Source organism: Patiria miniata, unplaced genomic scaffold (assembly GCF_015706575.1).
Source record: "Patiria miniata isolate m_02_andy unplaced genomic scaffold, ASM1570657v1 HiC_scaffold_3, whole genome shotgun sequence".
Lineage (NCBI taxonomy): Eukaryota > Metazoa > Echinodermata > Asteroidea > Valvatida > Asterinidae > Patiria > Patiria miniata.
Genome location: NW_024037069.1, coordinates 37,854,417 through 37,870,005, shown reverse-complemented (window position 1 = coordinate 37,870,005; position 15,589 = coordinate 37,854,417). Strand labels below are relative to the sequence as shown.

Below are 15,589 nucleotides of genomic sequence, written 5' to 3'. Positions count from 1 at the left end.
TTGGCCCCCCCCCCCTAGATCCGCCCTTGATTGTGGACTCATCTAGACTGGAAAGCTACCCACCAGCATTGTCTCGCTCCATGAAGGTGATACTGAATCCCTTCTCAGTCTTGGAGTGGTCAGTGATGAACGTCGCCCACACCACGCTACCGGTCGCCAGGAAGGCGGGCGGTAGATTCATACCAGCGTAGTGGACAACTTGCGAGCCCAAATCGCTGGGGTCCACGCCGTTACCCACGCTGACGTAGTCATACTGCGACTCCGTGGCAAAGTCGTCAAACTGCACCAGGATGTGCTTGCCGGGCTGGGCGAAGATGAACCAGCGACACTCCTCGTTGCTGCGATAGTTGGAGGGGAATTCTGGTGAAGCAATGTTAGCGCTACCGCCGGCGGGAATGGTGTAGTTGGCCACACACTGAGCACCTGCGATACAGAAAATGGGAGAATCAAATTAAGAAACGTTCTTCGGGTTGCTTGGAGGAAAATAGACACACCTCTCATGCATATATTCATGATGTATGAACGTCAAAGGGGGCTGACTGGCCGACATTTGCTACACCTCATACATATTCATGATGTATGAACGTCAAAGGAGGCTGACTGGCAGACATTTACTACACCTCATACATATTCATGATGTATGAACGTCAATGGGAGCTGACTGGCAGACATTTGCTACATTTCATACATATTCATGATGTATGAACGTCAAAGGGGGCTGACTGGCAGACATTTACTACACCTCATACATATTCATGATGTATAAATGCCAAAGGGGGTGACTGGCAGACATTTCCTACAACTCATACATATTCATAATGTATGAACGTCAAATAAAAGGGGCTGACTGGCAGCCATTTGCTACACCTCATACATATTCATGATGTATGAACGTCAAAGGGGGCTGACTGGCAGCCATTTGCTACACCTCATACATATTCATGATGTATGAATGCCAAAGGGGCTGACTGGCAGACATTTGCTACACCTCATACATATTCATGATGTATAATTCTCAAACCCTCACTGGTCAACATACTAAAAGTGTAGGCCATGAGTCCAAAACCATAGTCCAGTGCTTTTCCAAAGCAATAACAAGTAGTATAGTACACTATCGAGTGGTATAGTAGGAATCAAGCTTTTGAGGCAAGGCTGTGCTGGCTCAAAATCTTTGCAAATACTTGGACTTTTTTCTCACACCACAATCTGGAACTGGGTTCCTGACATCAGCAGTCGGGTACTGGGGGACCCGGCTACGATGCACAGCCCTATGGTGTAATACTCAGGGCTAGAATACGATGATGGCCCAATTGAAATAAAAGAAGAATAGGCGTACGGAATTGGCAGTTGCCCCCACTCCATCCTGGTAGACATTGGCAGGTATAGCTATTGATGCCGTCGTTGCAAGAGCCACCGTTCAGACAAGGATTGGTGTTCCGACAATCATCAATATCTGCAAGGTACAATTAGAACATATAACAGCAACATGAAATCCACTTTATAAAGCTTTTATATCCGTGCTCTGCTGAGGATTCCCTTAAATGGATGTCGCTTTCCTTATGAAGTAGGGAAGAAATAAGTATTTTCCAATGAATAAACTCTACACTTTATCTGTCTTTCCAAAAATACTGTTTTTGTTTTGTACTACATTCCAAGATTGTTTTTTTTTTTTTACGGTTGTCACACCACAAAAAGCATAGACAAATAATCCTGATTATCTGAAATACTGTCAAATGAAACAAAATCTATACTTTTTGAACAACTTGAAAAAAGGGTATACAGTGAAGCCCTGCTATAACAAGCACGATGGGGTCCACAGAAAGTGTTCGCTATAGTGGTTGTTCGTTATAGTGATTCGGGAGCCTGTCTGGATGTTCGTTATAACCAAATGTTCATTATAGCGGCCTTTCACTGTACTTTGGGTCATTAGAGTTCCAAATGTAAGTTCTTACAGTTCCAAATGTAGGACATATTGTGAAATAAATAACGACCAATCCAAACTCACTGGTCTGGCAGTGGATTCCAGTGAAGCCTCTGACACATTCGCAGGTGTACCCATTGATGACGTCCAAGCACAGAGCGTTGTTCTGACAAGGGTTGCTCAGGCATTCATCAACATCTGAAACAAACAAACCGAGGAGTTAGAGATGCTGAAAATTTGCTAAGCGGTTATTTTCAAAAGTGAATATACTGCACCTAGTCAATTTTCCTTTTGTGGTTTATTTGCAAATTTGAAACAAAAATCTGTATTCTCTCGTAGCGATCCCCATTTGCTATTTGCCAGGTTTGCCTCAAGTTATCTAATCAAGGCCTATACAGATTTATAATTTGGGAGGCTAATCATCCTTACTCGCAGCTGCGAAGGACGCGGCTACAACGTGGTCGGGCCGCTTGCACGTAAAGGCGCCTATGGCTGCCGGCCACATCGACCCATATATCACCACGGAGCACAGCTTGATATCGAAAGTGTTTGATTTTTCCGGAGGGAGGAAAACCGAAGGGCCCAGAAAAAAACCCTCAGGAGAGAAACAACGCAAAACTCGACTCACATGCGATCCGCGGCCAGGATTCGAACCGTGGTCACCTTGGTGACAGGCGAGCGCTTTACGCACAAGCCACCCAAGCCATTTATGGCTTCTGACTAGCGCCCCTTGAACAAAGACAATGACAAAATGGGGAACCGCCAACATAGGGCTTGATAGCTCAGTTGGTAGAGCACTGGAACGGCAATCTGGAGGTCGCAGGCTGAAACCCTGCTCCAGGCAATTTCTTTATGCAACTTAAACAACTGTAATAGCAGATGGAGCACACTAGGATCAAGATTAGCTCCTCCTTCCCTAAAAATATGAAAATAACTAATTTTGCCCCTTACTTTTGGATTTCCTGTGTCAAAATTTGTGTAAAGAAACTAAGAGAGACCAACAAACAACACGTGCATATGGACACAAGTTCTTCTGCAATGAAAAGCACTTAAAATGTATCTTTTGATCTCTAGGGACTACAATTTTTAGTAGAACATCACTCAAAGACAACAAGATGGGATCAAAATTTGAGGCCCTAAAATTTCTTTCACTTTGTACATTTTCATTTATTCCAGTCAATGGGCAGTTTGCATTAGCTGCCCCACATATAAAAAAAACACACCCACTTTCAGAAACATGCATCTATCATGGGTAAATGGCAACTTACTAGTTTGGCAGCGTTCACCAGCATAGCCAGCCAAACACTGACAGGTATAGCTCAGTATGCCGTCAATACAGAGTCCGCGGTTCAGACATGGAATGGAGGCACAATCATTGATGTCTGCACAAAAACAAAAACAAAAGTCAAATGAAAATTTGTAGACATAAACTTGTATTTAAAAATTTGCATATTCATGAGCATGGCTGTGATGTCATCACAGAAAAAGAAAGGTTTGGGCTTAAGATATTATTGCAAGTCTCTTACTAAATTGTAATCTTTGGTGTTTTGTGGCACAAAAAAGTCAAGTAAGCGTGATTTTCTCAAAACTACTAATTCATCACATTTTTAATCGTTCTCCTTCCATTGAGAATGCTGTTTAGGTACAGTGAAATCTCAATGAGTCAAACTCTGATAACTCAAAACAACTGTTAAGTCAAACAAAGAATGCATTCCCTTCAGTAGTATAAGAATGATAAACAACCCTGCAAAACTCTAGGCGTAGCCGTGCAACGTTTTAATAAATCTAAAAATCTTGGACAGCATTTACGATGGCTATTTGTGTATGATTTTGTTCATTTATGAAACAGTCATTAAATCACCTCCACCCACCATTTGAAAATAATTTTGTCCGACTATATTCCGAATCTTGCTACAACTCTGAAACCTTTGTCAGAAGTAAAATAGCAATTCTTTTACTTCAAACGCAAAGTTGTGAGTGTCCTGCATCAACCTTTATATGAAAGTTGTGCAATGACAGGCTCCACGACGATCACGATTTGCTGGTAAACTAGGCCATTTTCAGTTACTAGGCCACAACTTACGTCACCTATTGATTGTGCAAGTAACACCATAATATGTTGCGCAAGTTGCTGACTTAATTACGTGAAACTTTCGTGTAATTGTCGTAACTGAAAATGTTGCACAGCATGAAACGTTACGCGATCTTGCACAATAAATTGTGAAACAAGTGGACTAGTGTTTAAGTATCGTGAAATCGGCCGCAGCTACAATAAACAATGACTATTGTAATTTCCTCACAGGGTGAAGTGAATTATGTCAGTAAGTGACAAAGCTATAATTGCTCTAATGCTTGTAGAATGACGATTACTTACTGGTTTCGCAAGTGAAGCCAATGAAGCCTGCTGGGCAGTCACAACGGAAGGAGTTCAGAAGATTCACACACACTCCTTGGTTCAAGCAAGGAGCGTTGGAACACTCATCCACATCTTGAAGAGGGTTTGACACAAGAAGAAGAAGATTACAAGAAATCTTCGAGACTTGACATTAAATTGATAAAAATTCACGACCTTTTTATGATAATAACAATAATGAAAAATATTAGCACTTATAAAGCGCAATTTCATACAATGTGATGCGAACAAGCTAAATGAGTCATTTGTTGGGAACTTTCATTTGGAGATACAGGCCAAAATAGGGCCACTTCATCACATCTTTTGGTGTTCCGACTTCCATAATTGTTGAACTAAAGATGGTATCAGCATGCGGTTTTCACATCAGTAATGCAGAGATTGCGCTCTTGTCAAATCTTAAAAAAAAAAAAAATTGACCAGGGTCGACAAATGACTCATTTAGCTTGATCGTGTTCCAAATGATCATTGTATTTTGCCCCAAAAAAGAAAAAGAATGAAACAAAACAAATGAAAAAATATCAAAATGCAAAAAAACAGTGAATGTTTAAAGAAAAATGATCCAAATAGATGGGTTTTCAAGGGATGTTTGGATTTGTGTGGGTTAGGAGCCGATCTGATGGTTGATGGGAAGTCATTCCACAGTCTACGGATACAGATAGGGAATGACCTCTCCCCAACAATCCTTTGACCCCTAGGCACCACCAGGGTAGAAGGCAACAGAACGGTTTCAACAAGAAAAGTGCACGAAACAGCTAAATCATGAACAAAGAGGCCAAACACAGGTGACGAGGTCACAGAAGGTCAAGAGGTCACCAACAGGTCAAGTCAAGGTGGCAAACGGGTCACAAACAAGTCAAGAAGTCGCAAACAGGTCCAGAGGTTGGAAACAGGTCCAGAGGTTGCAAACGGGTCGAAAGGTCACACAGAGCTCAAGAGGTCACACACAAGAGGTCAAACACAGGTCAACCGGTTTACAAGCAAGAGGTCACGTACAAGAAAATGGCAACAAGAAGATCAAGAGGTCACATGCAGATCAAGAGGTCACTAAAAAGTCAAGAGGTCACCAAAATGTCATGAGGTCACACACAGGTCATGATGTCACCCACCTATGTCGCACAGCTGTCCCGTCCAGCCAGGCTGACAATGGCAGATGAACGTTGCCTCTTGGTTGACACACAAGCCGTTATTCTGGCACGGGTTGACAGGGGCGCACTCGTTAATATCTATGGGGAAAACAAGATGTTTAATGATTAATTATTTTTACTTAATCCATTGCTATGACGTCACACTATTGTTAAAAGTGTGAATTCGGATCTATGAATCTCTTATACTGGTCACAAAGTGTGGATTCGGAACGACGAATCTTTAGTAAAGTGTGGATTCGGAATTGCGAATCCACACTTTGAACATGTCGGACAATTGTTCTCCATAATGAGCCTGAATAGGACCGTCTGCGTGAAAATTTGCTTTCCGAAAATTACCAATGCATCTTCACTGTCCGATTCTCCGCCGTAACTGCAAAATCTACTTTTAGTCAGAAAGAAATCGTCGTGCAGGCACTATGGATACTATTTTGTGGGGCGCCATGTTTTGTCTTTGGAGTAAAACAGAATGCTATGCTTCGTGGCACAAATACGCAACGTTATGTTTTTTCTTTTTATAAAAATATGTGACTCAAGTCACGAGTCACCAAACTCAAGTCCAAATCATCATGGTCAAGTCCGAGTCCGAGTCATTTTTCAATGTGACTCGAGTCCGACTCAGGTCCGAGTCCTGGACTCGAGTCCTACAACACCCAGACAGGTACATGTACCTCTAAATCACTGAATATCTGTACCTCACAGTTTCTAATGAGTGACTCACCTATACTACACTGGGTACCAGTCCAGCCCGGTCTACATGTGCAGTTGTAACCATTGTCTAGATCCGTACAGTCGCCATTGAAGCAAGGGTTGCTACGACACTCATCAATATCTGCAGAAATGGAGGAATCAAAAGATAACCACACCATTTTTCAACATGTACATTTTAAAAAGGTTTTTGGCCCAACACGCCCTTCCCCTCCTTCAATGGTTACAGAGACAGAGAGAGAATTAGTCAGGAAAAAGTGTAATGTGTACAATACAGAATGCTGAAACTGGAGGAAAAAGGAAATTAAGGGGAAAAAATAGGAAATCCTTTTAAAATAGGAAATTATCATTCCTGTCCTTAAAAGACCACTGGAAAAGAGAAAATGATAAGAGAGAATGAGAAATTTAACAGACGGTAACTAGAGGTTTACCTCGCGGTTATAAAGGGTTTTACACAAGGTTTACCTCGCGGTTATACAGGGTTTTACACAATGTTGAACAGGGTTTTACAGGTTACCTCAGAGTTCAACCTCGTCTTATCACTTGTTTTTCTTTTAAAATCTTCTTCATGATGGAGATAAATATTCTGGGGAATTCCCACAAAATCGGATAAGCGGAGAATGGGAAATAAAGCATGCAGTAACTCAAGCCATTCTCAAGGTTTTACACGCTACCTCAGGAATCAACCTCAAGTTAATGTCGGTCATACTTTATGCAAATGCAATGCAAATTTGACGTCACAAAGCAATCACTGCAAAATTTGCCGTAGTTGAAACGTGTTCAACTTTTGCAAATTCACAGCGTGAAAAAGTTGCCATGACGTCACAAATTTGCATTTGCGTTCGCTTCGCACTGAGTATGAAACAGATTCAAAACTGCTGTTTTTTTCTTCTTACTGATTTGACAAATGGTTCCCATGAAGCCTTGAAGGCAGAGGCATGAGTACCGGCCAATCCCGTCCTGGCATGTAGCTCCATTCAGGCAAGGGTTGCTTGCACATTCATCAACACCTAGGTACAAGCAAAAAGGAAGATTATCATAACTTGAAAATATATGAAAGTGAAGTTTGCAAATTCTTGTCCCCTCCTGAAATGCAACTTGTAGGCTTTTTGAGGTGAGTTCAGTCCAGCAAGTTTGGTGTCCCAAATGTCAATCCCAAAAGTCAATCACAAGTTATACACAAGTCGTTAACTCTTTCAGTGCATGTACGTGGTATATTTTTTAGTGCGAAAGCGCCAACCTCGTACATGTACGAGGTAATGTTCGTGATTAAAATTGCCAAACCTCGTACATGTACGAGGTAGAGTAAGCATGTTATCAAAAGGGGGCGCTCTCGCTCTTTCTAATGGTGCCATTTTCATGCATGTACGACCTATATTTATTTTTTAATTCGAGTTCTTGCGAGAGGGCACCGCACTAAAACTTGTATTTTCTGCAAAAAGTGCGGAATTCCCCTTTGTGCAGGACAGTGTTTCAGGGTGTATCACTATGTATGTGATGTCTATTGACTTTTCAATATACCAAGGATATACCAGAGAGCAACAACAAATTTAGTGAGTAAACGTATTTACTTTTTTTTTAACAGAATTTTGAACAATTAACAAAAACGCTCGAAGTTGGGCACTTTAGGGTTAAACTTTTCAAATTTTGCGGGCACTGAAAGAGTGAATAATAATTAATTGATAATCAATAAGCCTCTGTACTGATGGGAAATTTCTTGGACTTACCGATTTCGCACCTCGCGCCAGTCCAGGCTGCATCACAGTCACATGAGTAACTATTGACCCGATCAACGCAGGTTCCTCCGTTCCGACACGGAGTGCTGACACACTCATCAATATCTGCAGGAGAAGACAAGAAAAATTAAGACATGCCTTTACAAATCCTTAAGAAGGCTTGGTCAATTCCTTAGTTAGGCCGAGAAAAACAATTGTGTGTTTACGGTAACACCCTAAAAGTTATCCAGGTAGGTAGGTAAATGTTATTTTGTTATTTTTTTTATGCTTGTCCGTCAGTATTTTATGCTGTTTTGTTTACTTTACATGTAATAGCATTAATACTATTTTATTTCATTAACCTGTCTAATTGTTGAATTAACCAATTTAAAAAACCTTGCATTTGGCCAAAAAAAAAAAGTCTCCGGTTTCTGGTATGCGCGCGCGTCGCCGTAGCCATGCGTGTCGGCAAAATGAAAAAGTTTTTTTTTCAATACAAGATGATGTCTCAAAACCGCCAAACTCACTGGTTTGACTGGAATCCTGCTGCTGCACAATTTTAACGTGTTTTTAGATGGGGTTATGATCGAGAATAAGCTTTATGTGGCCTCTCAGGACTCCCATATATTTGCACTAAGTTTAGTCGGGCACCATTTGCAGTCATCAGCCGACATTTGAAGCCCCCCCCCCCAAAAAAAAAACAGGTAAAAAAAAAAAAAAAAAAGCCGCGTCGCCGCACCACTTTTTGGGCAAGCTCCATACCAGAAACCGGAGACTTTTTTTTTTGGCCTTTGCAAGACTTTTTATTTTCAAAATATACTTAAATCTTAAACGTTTGGCCAAATGTGGCAATAAAAAGTTTGAGGTCGGCACTTTGGCCAAAAAAATCCAGGGAGATCGGATTACTGTTAACTATCAATTTTTGTTTTGGAAAGCCAAGTTGCATTTTGAACAAATGGCTAACTACAACTCAATTCCCTGGGAGTTTGAGAGCTCTACAGAGATATTGATTGGTATGTCTAATGATACTCACTGCCATCACAGGTCCTTCCGGTCCAGCCGGCAGCACACTGGCAGGAGAAGGAGTTCATCTGATTGATGCAATTGCCAAGGTTCAGACAAGGATTGCTGTCACACTCGTTGAAATCTGCAAATGGAAAACATACCCGCCAAAAAACAAGATTGTAAGATAAGGGTATAAGCTTGGGGATGCACCATGTGACATGAAATCTGTCTTTAGTTTGTGTGGTTCTGAAAAGAACCAGTAAGAACCCAATGTTTCTGACAGTATGCTCTGCCCGTCGTCAGGAGACGGAGGGACTCCAATGGTGAAGGGTGGTTTATGTAGAACTGAAGGCAGTGAAAAGTGCAGAGATGCCACAGGGTCTGCTTGAAAAAAAACTGGAACTGTGTCTGCTTGAAAAAAAACGGAACGGCTATTTGAAAAGAAAAAAACGGAAACTTTAATTTCTTTGTAAAAATGCCACTAAGTGCCCATTGTCATCTTTCCCTTGTAGCCAAGCCAAGTTCTGTTTATTTTTTTGCTTTTCTGGCCTTTAAGCTGTCGGCTCGTTCAATCACTTTGATTTTTTTATATTCATATTATTTTTTCTGCCCACCCGAATTTCCAATGAAATATTCGACATGAAACATCGGAAACATGCATTTTTTGCTTCTCTGGCCTTTAAGCTGTCGGCTCGTTCAATCACTTTGATTTTTCCATATTCATATTATTTTTTCTGCCCACCCGAATTTCCAATGAAATATTCGACATGAAACATCGGAAACATGCATAATTCCTTAACACTGTCGGCGTACATGATCTTTGCACTACGCGATGCGCGCGACGAAAACATGGTTAGTACTTGGCGTTTTATGTGTTAACATATGTCACTGCGATCGGGAACCACCGATAACTGAAATGATAGGATTGATTTTCAGGCTGAATGCTACTGTGCTTAGCACACAACACGCAACACACACGCGGTGCATGCAGCACGCGAGGCGCCGTTGTATACTGTGTGCAAGTATGTACATGTACGTCAGCCGTCTGTATCGCATGCAGGCTCGGAAACAACAAAGACTTGTCTTTAAGACTACTTCAACGAACAACGTTGTGCCAGAGCGCTTTTAAAAACGAGGTAAAAATCAATGCATTTCCACACTTTTCTTCTCTTTTTTCCCAGTTTTTTTTTTGACGGCCAGAAAAAACAGAATTTTGTGAGATTTAAAAGACAACAACCCAGAATTCCGGTTTAAACCGGAAAAGTGGCATCTCTGAATGTGGGAGAGTGAAAGCTGCAGCTCAAGAAACTTCTTTTGAACTTTCACCAGCCAGATATTGGGCAGCATTTTTCTCAAGCTGATGATTGCTTATCACATCAATCTGCCAAGCAACAGAGACAATGAGAGACAAGGAGCAGCCCCAGGGGTAGGGGTGATTGAGGTGGGGTGATTGGGGTGGAGTTGATTGGGGTGGAAGTGATGGGGGAGGGGGTGATGGGGTAGGGGTCGGGGTTGATGCGGGTGGGACTGATTGGGGTGGGGTGATGTGGGTGGGGGTGATGGGGTGTGGGTGGGGGTGATGGGGTAGATCGGGGGCATGGGGTGGGTTGATGCGGGTGGGGTTGATACGGGTGGGGGTGATGGGGTGAAAGGGATGGGGTGGGACTGATTGGGGTGGGAGTGATGTGGTGGGAGTGATGGGGAGGGAAAGGAGCGTAGACTTACCCTCGCTACAGAGAGCCCCTGTCCAGCCAGATGTGCAAGAGCAGCTGAATGAGTCCTCCAAGTCAATACACACACCATTGGAACATGGGTTGCTCATACACTCATTCAGACCTACAAGTAATTATAGAATGACAAACACAGTAAGTACATTGTGAACAAAAATCAGTTATGAACAGGCATGATGTCACTGTTAAAAAGAAACTGGCACTACCAGTCCTTCATTTAAAGAAAATCCAGGAGAGCTATAAATCGCTCTCCTCAAATATTCGAGGAGAGCAAATCGCTCTCCTTAAAATCTACGGATAAACAGCGGTAAAACGACGGGTTACCATTGTTTTTGTTTTATTTTGAATATAAGGATTTATTCAAGGGGCTGCATTATTATTAGTTTTTGCATAATAACATATGCTCAAGTTGCGTTACTTTTTTCGTTTTTGTAACTAAGACAAGGTAAAATTTATTTAAAAAAACTAACTAAATGGAGATTAATAAAAGGTTTGACTACTGCTCAGGCTTCCATTTTTTAATACAGGTGTCAGTTGGTTCATCACTTGATTATACTTGGAAAATGGAGAGTTAATAAACGGCACATAAAGCAACTGAAAAATTGCTTTCAGATTCGTTAAAATTATATGAAATTTTCAGCCTGAACTATTTCAATTGCTCTACGAAAGCTTCACAAAAAGGGCCTCAAAATGACACAAACTTGCCTTAAGTTTTATCGAAAATATCTGCCGTCGATAATCTTAAAAATAACGGAAAATGCAGGTCAAGTATGCCATATACACAATGCTAGTCACGACGAGAAACTGGCTAACAACATCTGAACTTCGCACTAGTACGAGCGTTTGTGATGCACTGTGTGTGGTGGGCCGGCAATGAGACTCGTTTCACGGTATAGGATTTCGGTGAAACACGCTGCATCGTTTCACTTCACATACCAGTAAAACTTCCTCAAAATAAATTCATGAACACGGGAAATACATACACAGACAAGAGAGATCAAGTTTTGTGAATAAGCTTGCAAAGATCGTCCTTCTCAATCGTTGTTTTCTTGGCATTTTTACGACGTCTATTCCGTCCAGCCTGCACGCAAAACACTGTACGGCAGGCAGTGCATTGCACCGCGCAGGACTATTACATTGACTGGTTACCGCATTTTCATCATGCCTTCATTGGGACTTAGTGCGCGGCGCAGCGGGAACCAGTCATTGCTGCACTTGCACGTACGGGCCCACGTGTTTTCATGCAGCTCTACGCGATATGCAGATTGTGCACGCACAGTATACAACCGCTGTACACACACGATCTTATACAGTACGTACGAGCTCGGTGTTCGTTCATTTTTAGCGATGTCCAGCGGCATATTAACGTGAGTTTGGGCATTATACCAACGAAAAATACGTGTAGCTTAAGACTTAAAATCCTTTGCGTTTTTATCACTTCTTATTTTTAAACTTCCCGTGTTTGACGAGCCCTCTTTTGGATTTCTGAGGAGCGCTATTTTTAGCGCTCCTTCGAGACAGTCGAGGAGCGCAGTAGGAGCGCCTGCGCGATCGCGCTCCTTAAAAATGAAGGACTGCACTACCCCATTTTTTCTCTTTCTCAAATTTACCAGCCTCATGCAAGGCCAAAGGATTTTCAAGGTACAGCTACAATGAAAGAAACATGCAACTGAAGAGAAAGATTATATGTTGACTTTGAGTAAATGTTTTAAACTAAGAAATTTAATTACTCTCAGGTTTTAAAAGGAATTAACCTTAAAAATGTACTTTCGAACCGGTTACGTAAGTCCTGAAGACTAATAGTGCACAATCATTCAACATTTCACCAAGTCCCCATTTAGTGGATCTTGAATTTGGAACGAATTTTTTCCACGTCCTTCTTTCAAAATGACACAACATTTATGGTTGTGAAGGCCGACATGATCTGCACGCTCATTAATGCATTTATGACATACTTACTCGTCTCGCAGTTGACGCCAGTCCATTTGCCTATACAGCTGCACGTGTAGCGGTTGACATGATCGGTGCAAATGCCGCCGTTGACGCATGGGAAACTGCTGCACTCATTAACATCTGTGCAATTTCAAAATAATAGCATAAGAATGAAAAACCTGTGAATGATTTCTCGGCCGTTATACACGGCTGTGCCGCATATTCAAAGATTTAAGCGATTATCGAATATTCAAGTATTTATTTTTTCGATTTGAATATTCGGATGTGTAATGCAATGAAACAAATGGGGGAGAAGTCAATTTTTTGAATAACAAAATAGCATTCTGAAAGCTTATTTTGAGTTGTTGCCAGACACTTAAAAGTACCTTATGTGCTCAACGATTAAATATTGAATCCATCCGAAAATATGGACATAGATTTTTTGACAAATAAGAGTCATGAATGTGCAAAGTTAACATTCCTTGTAAAGATATATTGGTGTAAACTGTGTTGAAAAAAATAATGATGAAACCTTCATGACGGTATTTTAAACTGAAAATCAGATTAAAAATATGCCTTCTGGTATAATCGAATATTTGAATATTTAATCAAATGAATTGACTCAGCCCTACTCTTACATAATAATTGGGCTCCCCGTTTGCGATGAATGCATCTTAACCTCTACAGGATCCTACCAAATTCGGCAATTTTTGTCATAAAAATTGGCCAATGTTTCATAACTTCATGGACTTTAAATTTCCTCGACATTTTTTGAGAGGGTCTAGCTATAAGTCACTCGTAGAAACGCAAGGATGGTAATAGTCATCCCTCGACAAGCAATTGAGTTTTCCTGATGTATCGTCTGATGTATGTGCTGAGTTACGATTCAACCACCAGTCAGCCAACGGTGCTGGACTGCAACTTGCTCCTGGTTAGGCCCCAAAAAAATAGTCGGTCTCTGGTCAGCGCGCGCGTCGATTTTAATCATGCGTGTCAACTTTTTTTTCCTTCAAATTTACCACGGAAGCTACAACAGCGCCCTCTATTGCCGCACCTCCTCAAATGTTTGTACCAAGGAGCACCGAGGAATGGGGAAATTGCGTCAAGGCAAATAATGGAGGGCACCAAGGCAAATTATGGAGGACACCAATGTATATGAGGACACAAAAAGCAAAATAGTACCCACCTTCTCTGTACAATTCAAGCTTGAAAAAAAAAAAAAGCAAAAAAAAAAATTTAAAAAGCAAAAAAAAAAACCAAAAAAAAAAACACCGCGTCGCCGCATCAATTCCGGAACTTCGGTCTGACCAGAGACCGACTATTTTTTTTTTTGGCCTTAGCCCTACCTGTTAGCCAACAGTTTCGTGCAGTTTCTACAGAATGTCCATTGATACCCTATTCAGGTCTTGTCGCTTACTTGTTTCACATAACCTCCCAGTGAACCCTGGTCGGCAGTTACAGGTTATGTCGTTGATGCCGTCAATGCACGCCCCTCCGTTCAGACAAAGTATTGTCAGACAGTCATTGATATCTAGAAACAAAGTGAAGAAGAATGATCATTCGCTGGTGTACACTCTAAAAAGCATGAGTCTATAAAAATTCACTTGCAGCACTGGTTTTAGGCTGGTGTTTTAGAGTTATGCCAAACCATAGAGCTATATTAAATTACTAGAGCGCTGACTAGTGTACAAAGTAATGCCTGATGGGTGCATCCATGTTTGTGCACAAACCTATGCAAAACTGGAAATTTTGTACGGGTTTTGTACGGCTATTTGCATATCTGCGTTTGTATTCTATACAGGTGCGTTACCGAATCCGATACGCCCAAAACCGCAACGAACGATCAGCAAATGAGCGCGTCATTTTGCTCTAAGCAAACAACGCAATGCGTGTGCGTATATCCCCTGGTGATGATTAACCGTCATGTTGTTTTTTAAGCTGTAAGTTGTTGGCATATCTTCCACTTGCGCATTGCATTTGGAGTACACATTTTAAAATTCAATCCATCCATTTTGATTATGTTCTACAAACACGCACATAAATTCAAAATGTCTGCGCCCAGGACGGCTTCAAAGCGTCTTCGCGCGCAAGAATGAGGAGTTAGCGCTCTAGTAACCTAATATAGCTCTATGCACCAGCCACAGTTTTGTGGCCAATTTTATGGAGCAGACCCACACCAACCTCCCATGGAGCATGGTTGGAGCAGTACGCTCCCACCATGACCTGCTCTCTCACCCTGGTATTGGATCATTTGCATGCTCCAAAATCTTACACAAGTGGACTTACTTTCATTGCAGTTTCTGCCGGTGTACCCCGAGACACAATCACAGACGTAGTTGGCCTGTAGATCACGGCAGGTGCCTCCATTAGCACAGGGGTTCAAGGCGCATTCATTGGTGGCTATAAACCGTGAGGGAAAAGTCAAACATTGAAATAAAAATCTCCAAAGGCATACCCAAAATGAGTAATTATGTTTTCGTCAGGCAGATTGGTTCACAATATGATGGAATTGTTCATTTTGATGATAAAAGCATGGTATTCGGCACACACTCAAAGTATGTCATGTAAAATATATTTGGCTATAGGGCCATCACAGATTTGTCCTTTGAAAAAATATCATAGAATAACATGCAATGTTTGCCATTTTTTAAATTTTGAAAATTGCTTGTTATTCTATGATATTTTTTTTAAAGGACAAATCTGCGATGGCCCTATAGCCAAATATCTTTCCCACGACATACTCTTCAGTGTGTGCTAAATTCCATGCCTTTATCATCAAACTGACCAATCTTATCATCAATCTGCTGTACTACTTACCACTAAAATGTTAATAGACCTAGTGCGTAGTGGCCATCTTAGAGGCAGTATATCTGCTTGGATAGGCACGAGTATATTGTGCAATCGTTGCAATTGAACCAACAAAGGACACCCTCTCAGGCCCCCAAAAAAGTCTCCGGTTTCTGGTATGGAGCTTGCCCAAAAAAGGTGCGGCGACGCGGCTTTTTTTTTTTTTTTACCTGATT

The 15,589-nt window shown here is 41.4% G+C and overlaps 1 protein-coding gene across 3 annotated transcripts in view; it reads right to left on the bottom strand.

Annotated features, from left to right (window-relative positions):
* LOC119737078 (neurogenic locus notch homolog protein 2-like) overlaps positions 1-15,589 on the bottom strand; it is a 67,008-nt gene that overhangs the window by 13,953 nt on the left and 37,466 nt on the right. For all 3 annotated transcript variants that reach the window (XM_038211162.1, XM_038211163.1, XM_038211164.1), the window contains 14 exons: positions 14,853-14,966; positions 13,984-14,097; positions 12,594-12,707; positions 10,630-10,740; positions 8,933-9,046; positions 7,912-8,025; positions 7,081-7,194; positions 6,198-6,308; positions 5,441-5,557; positions 4,296-4,409; positions 3,190-3,303; positions 2,006-2,119; positions 1,337-1,453; positions 64-423 (listed from right to left, as the gene is read on the bottom strand). In XM_038211162.1, the coding sequence (XP_038067090.1) occupies positions 64-423; positions 1,337-1,453; positions 2,006-2,119; positions 3,190-3,303; positions 4,296-4,409; positions 5,441-5,557; positions 6,198-6,308; positions 7,081-7,194; positions 7,912-8,025; positions 8,933-9,046; positions 10,630-10,740; positions 12,594-12,707; positions 13,984-14,097; positions 14,853-14,966 (1,842 nt within the window). The remainder of the gene's footprint in view (positions 1-63; positions 424-1,336; positions 1,454-2,005; positions 2,120-3,189; positions 3,304-4,295; positions 4,410-5,440; positions 5,558-6,197; positions 6,309-7,080; positions 7,195-7,911; positions 8,026-8,932; positions 9,047-10,629; positions 10,741-12,593; positions 12,708-13,983; positions 14,098-14,852; positions 14,967-15,589) is intronic.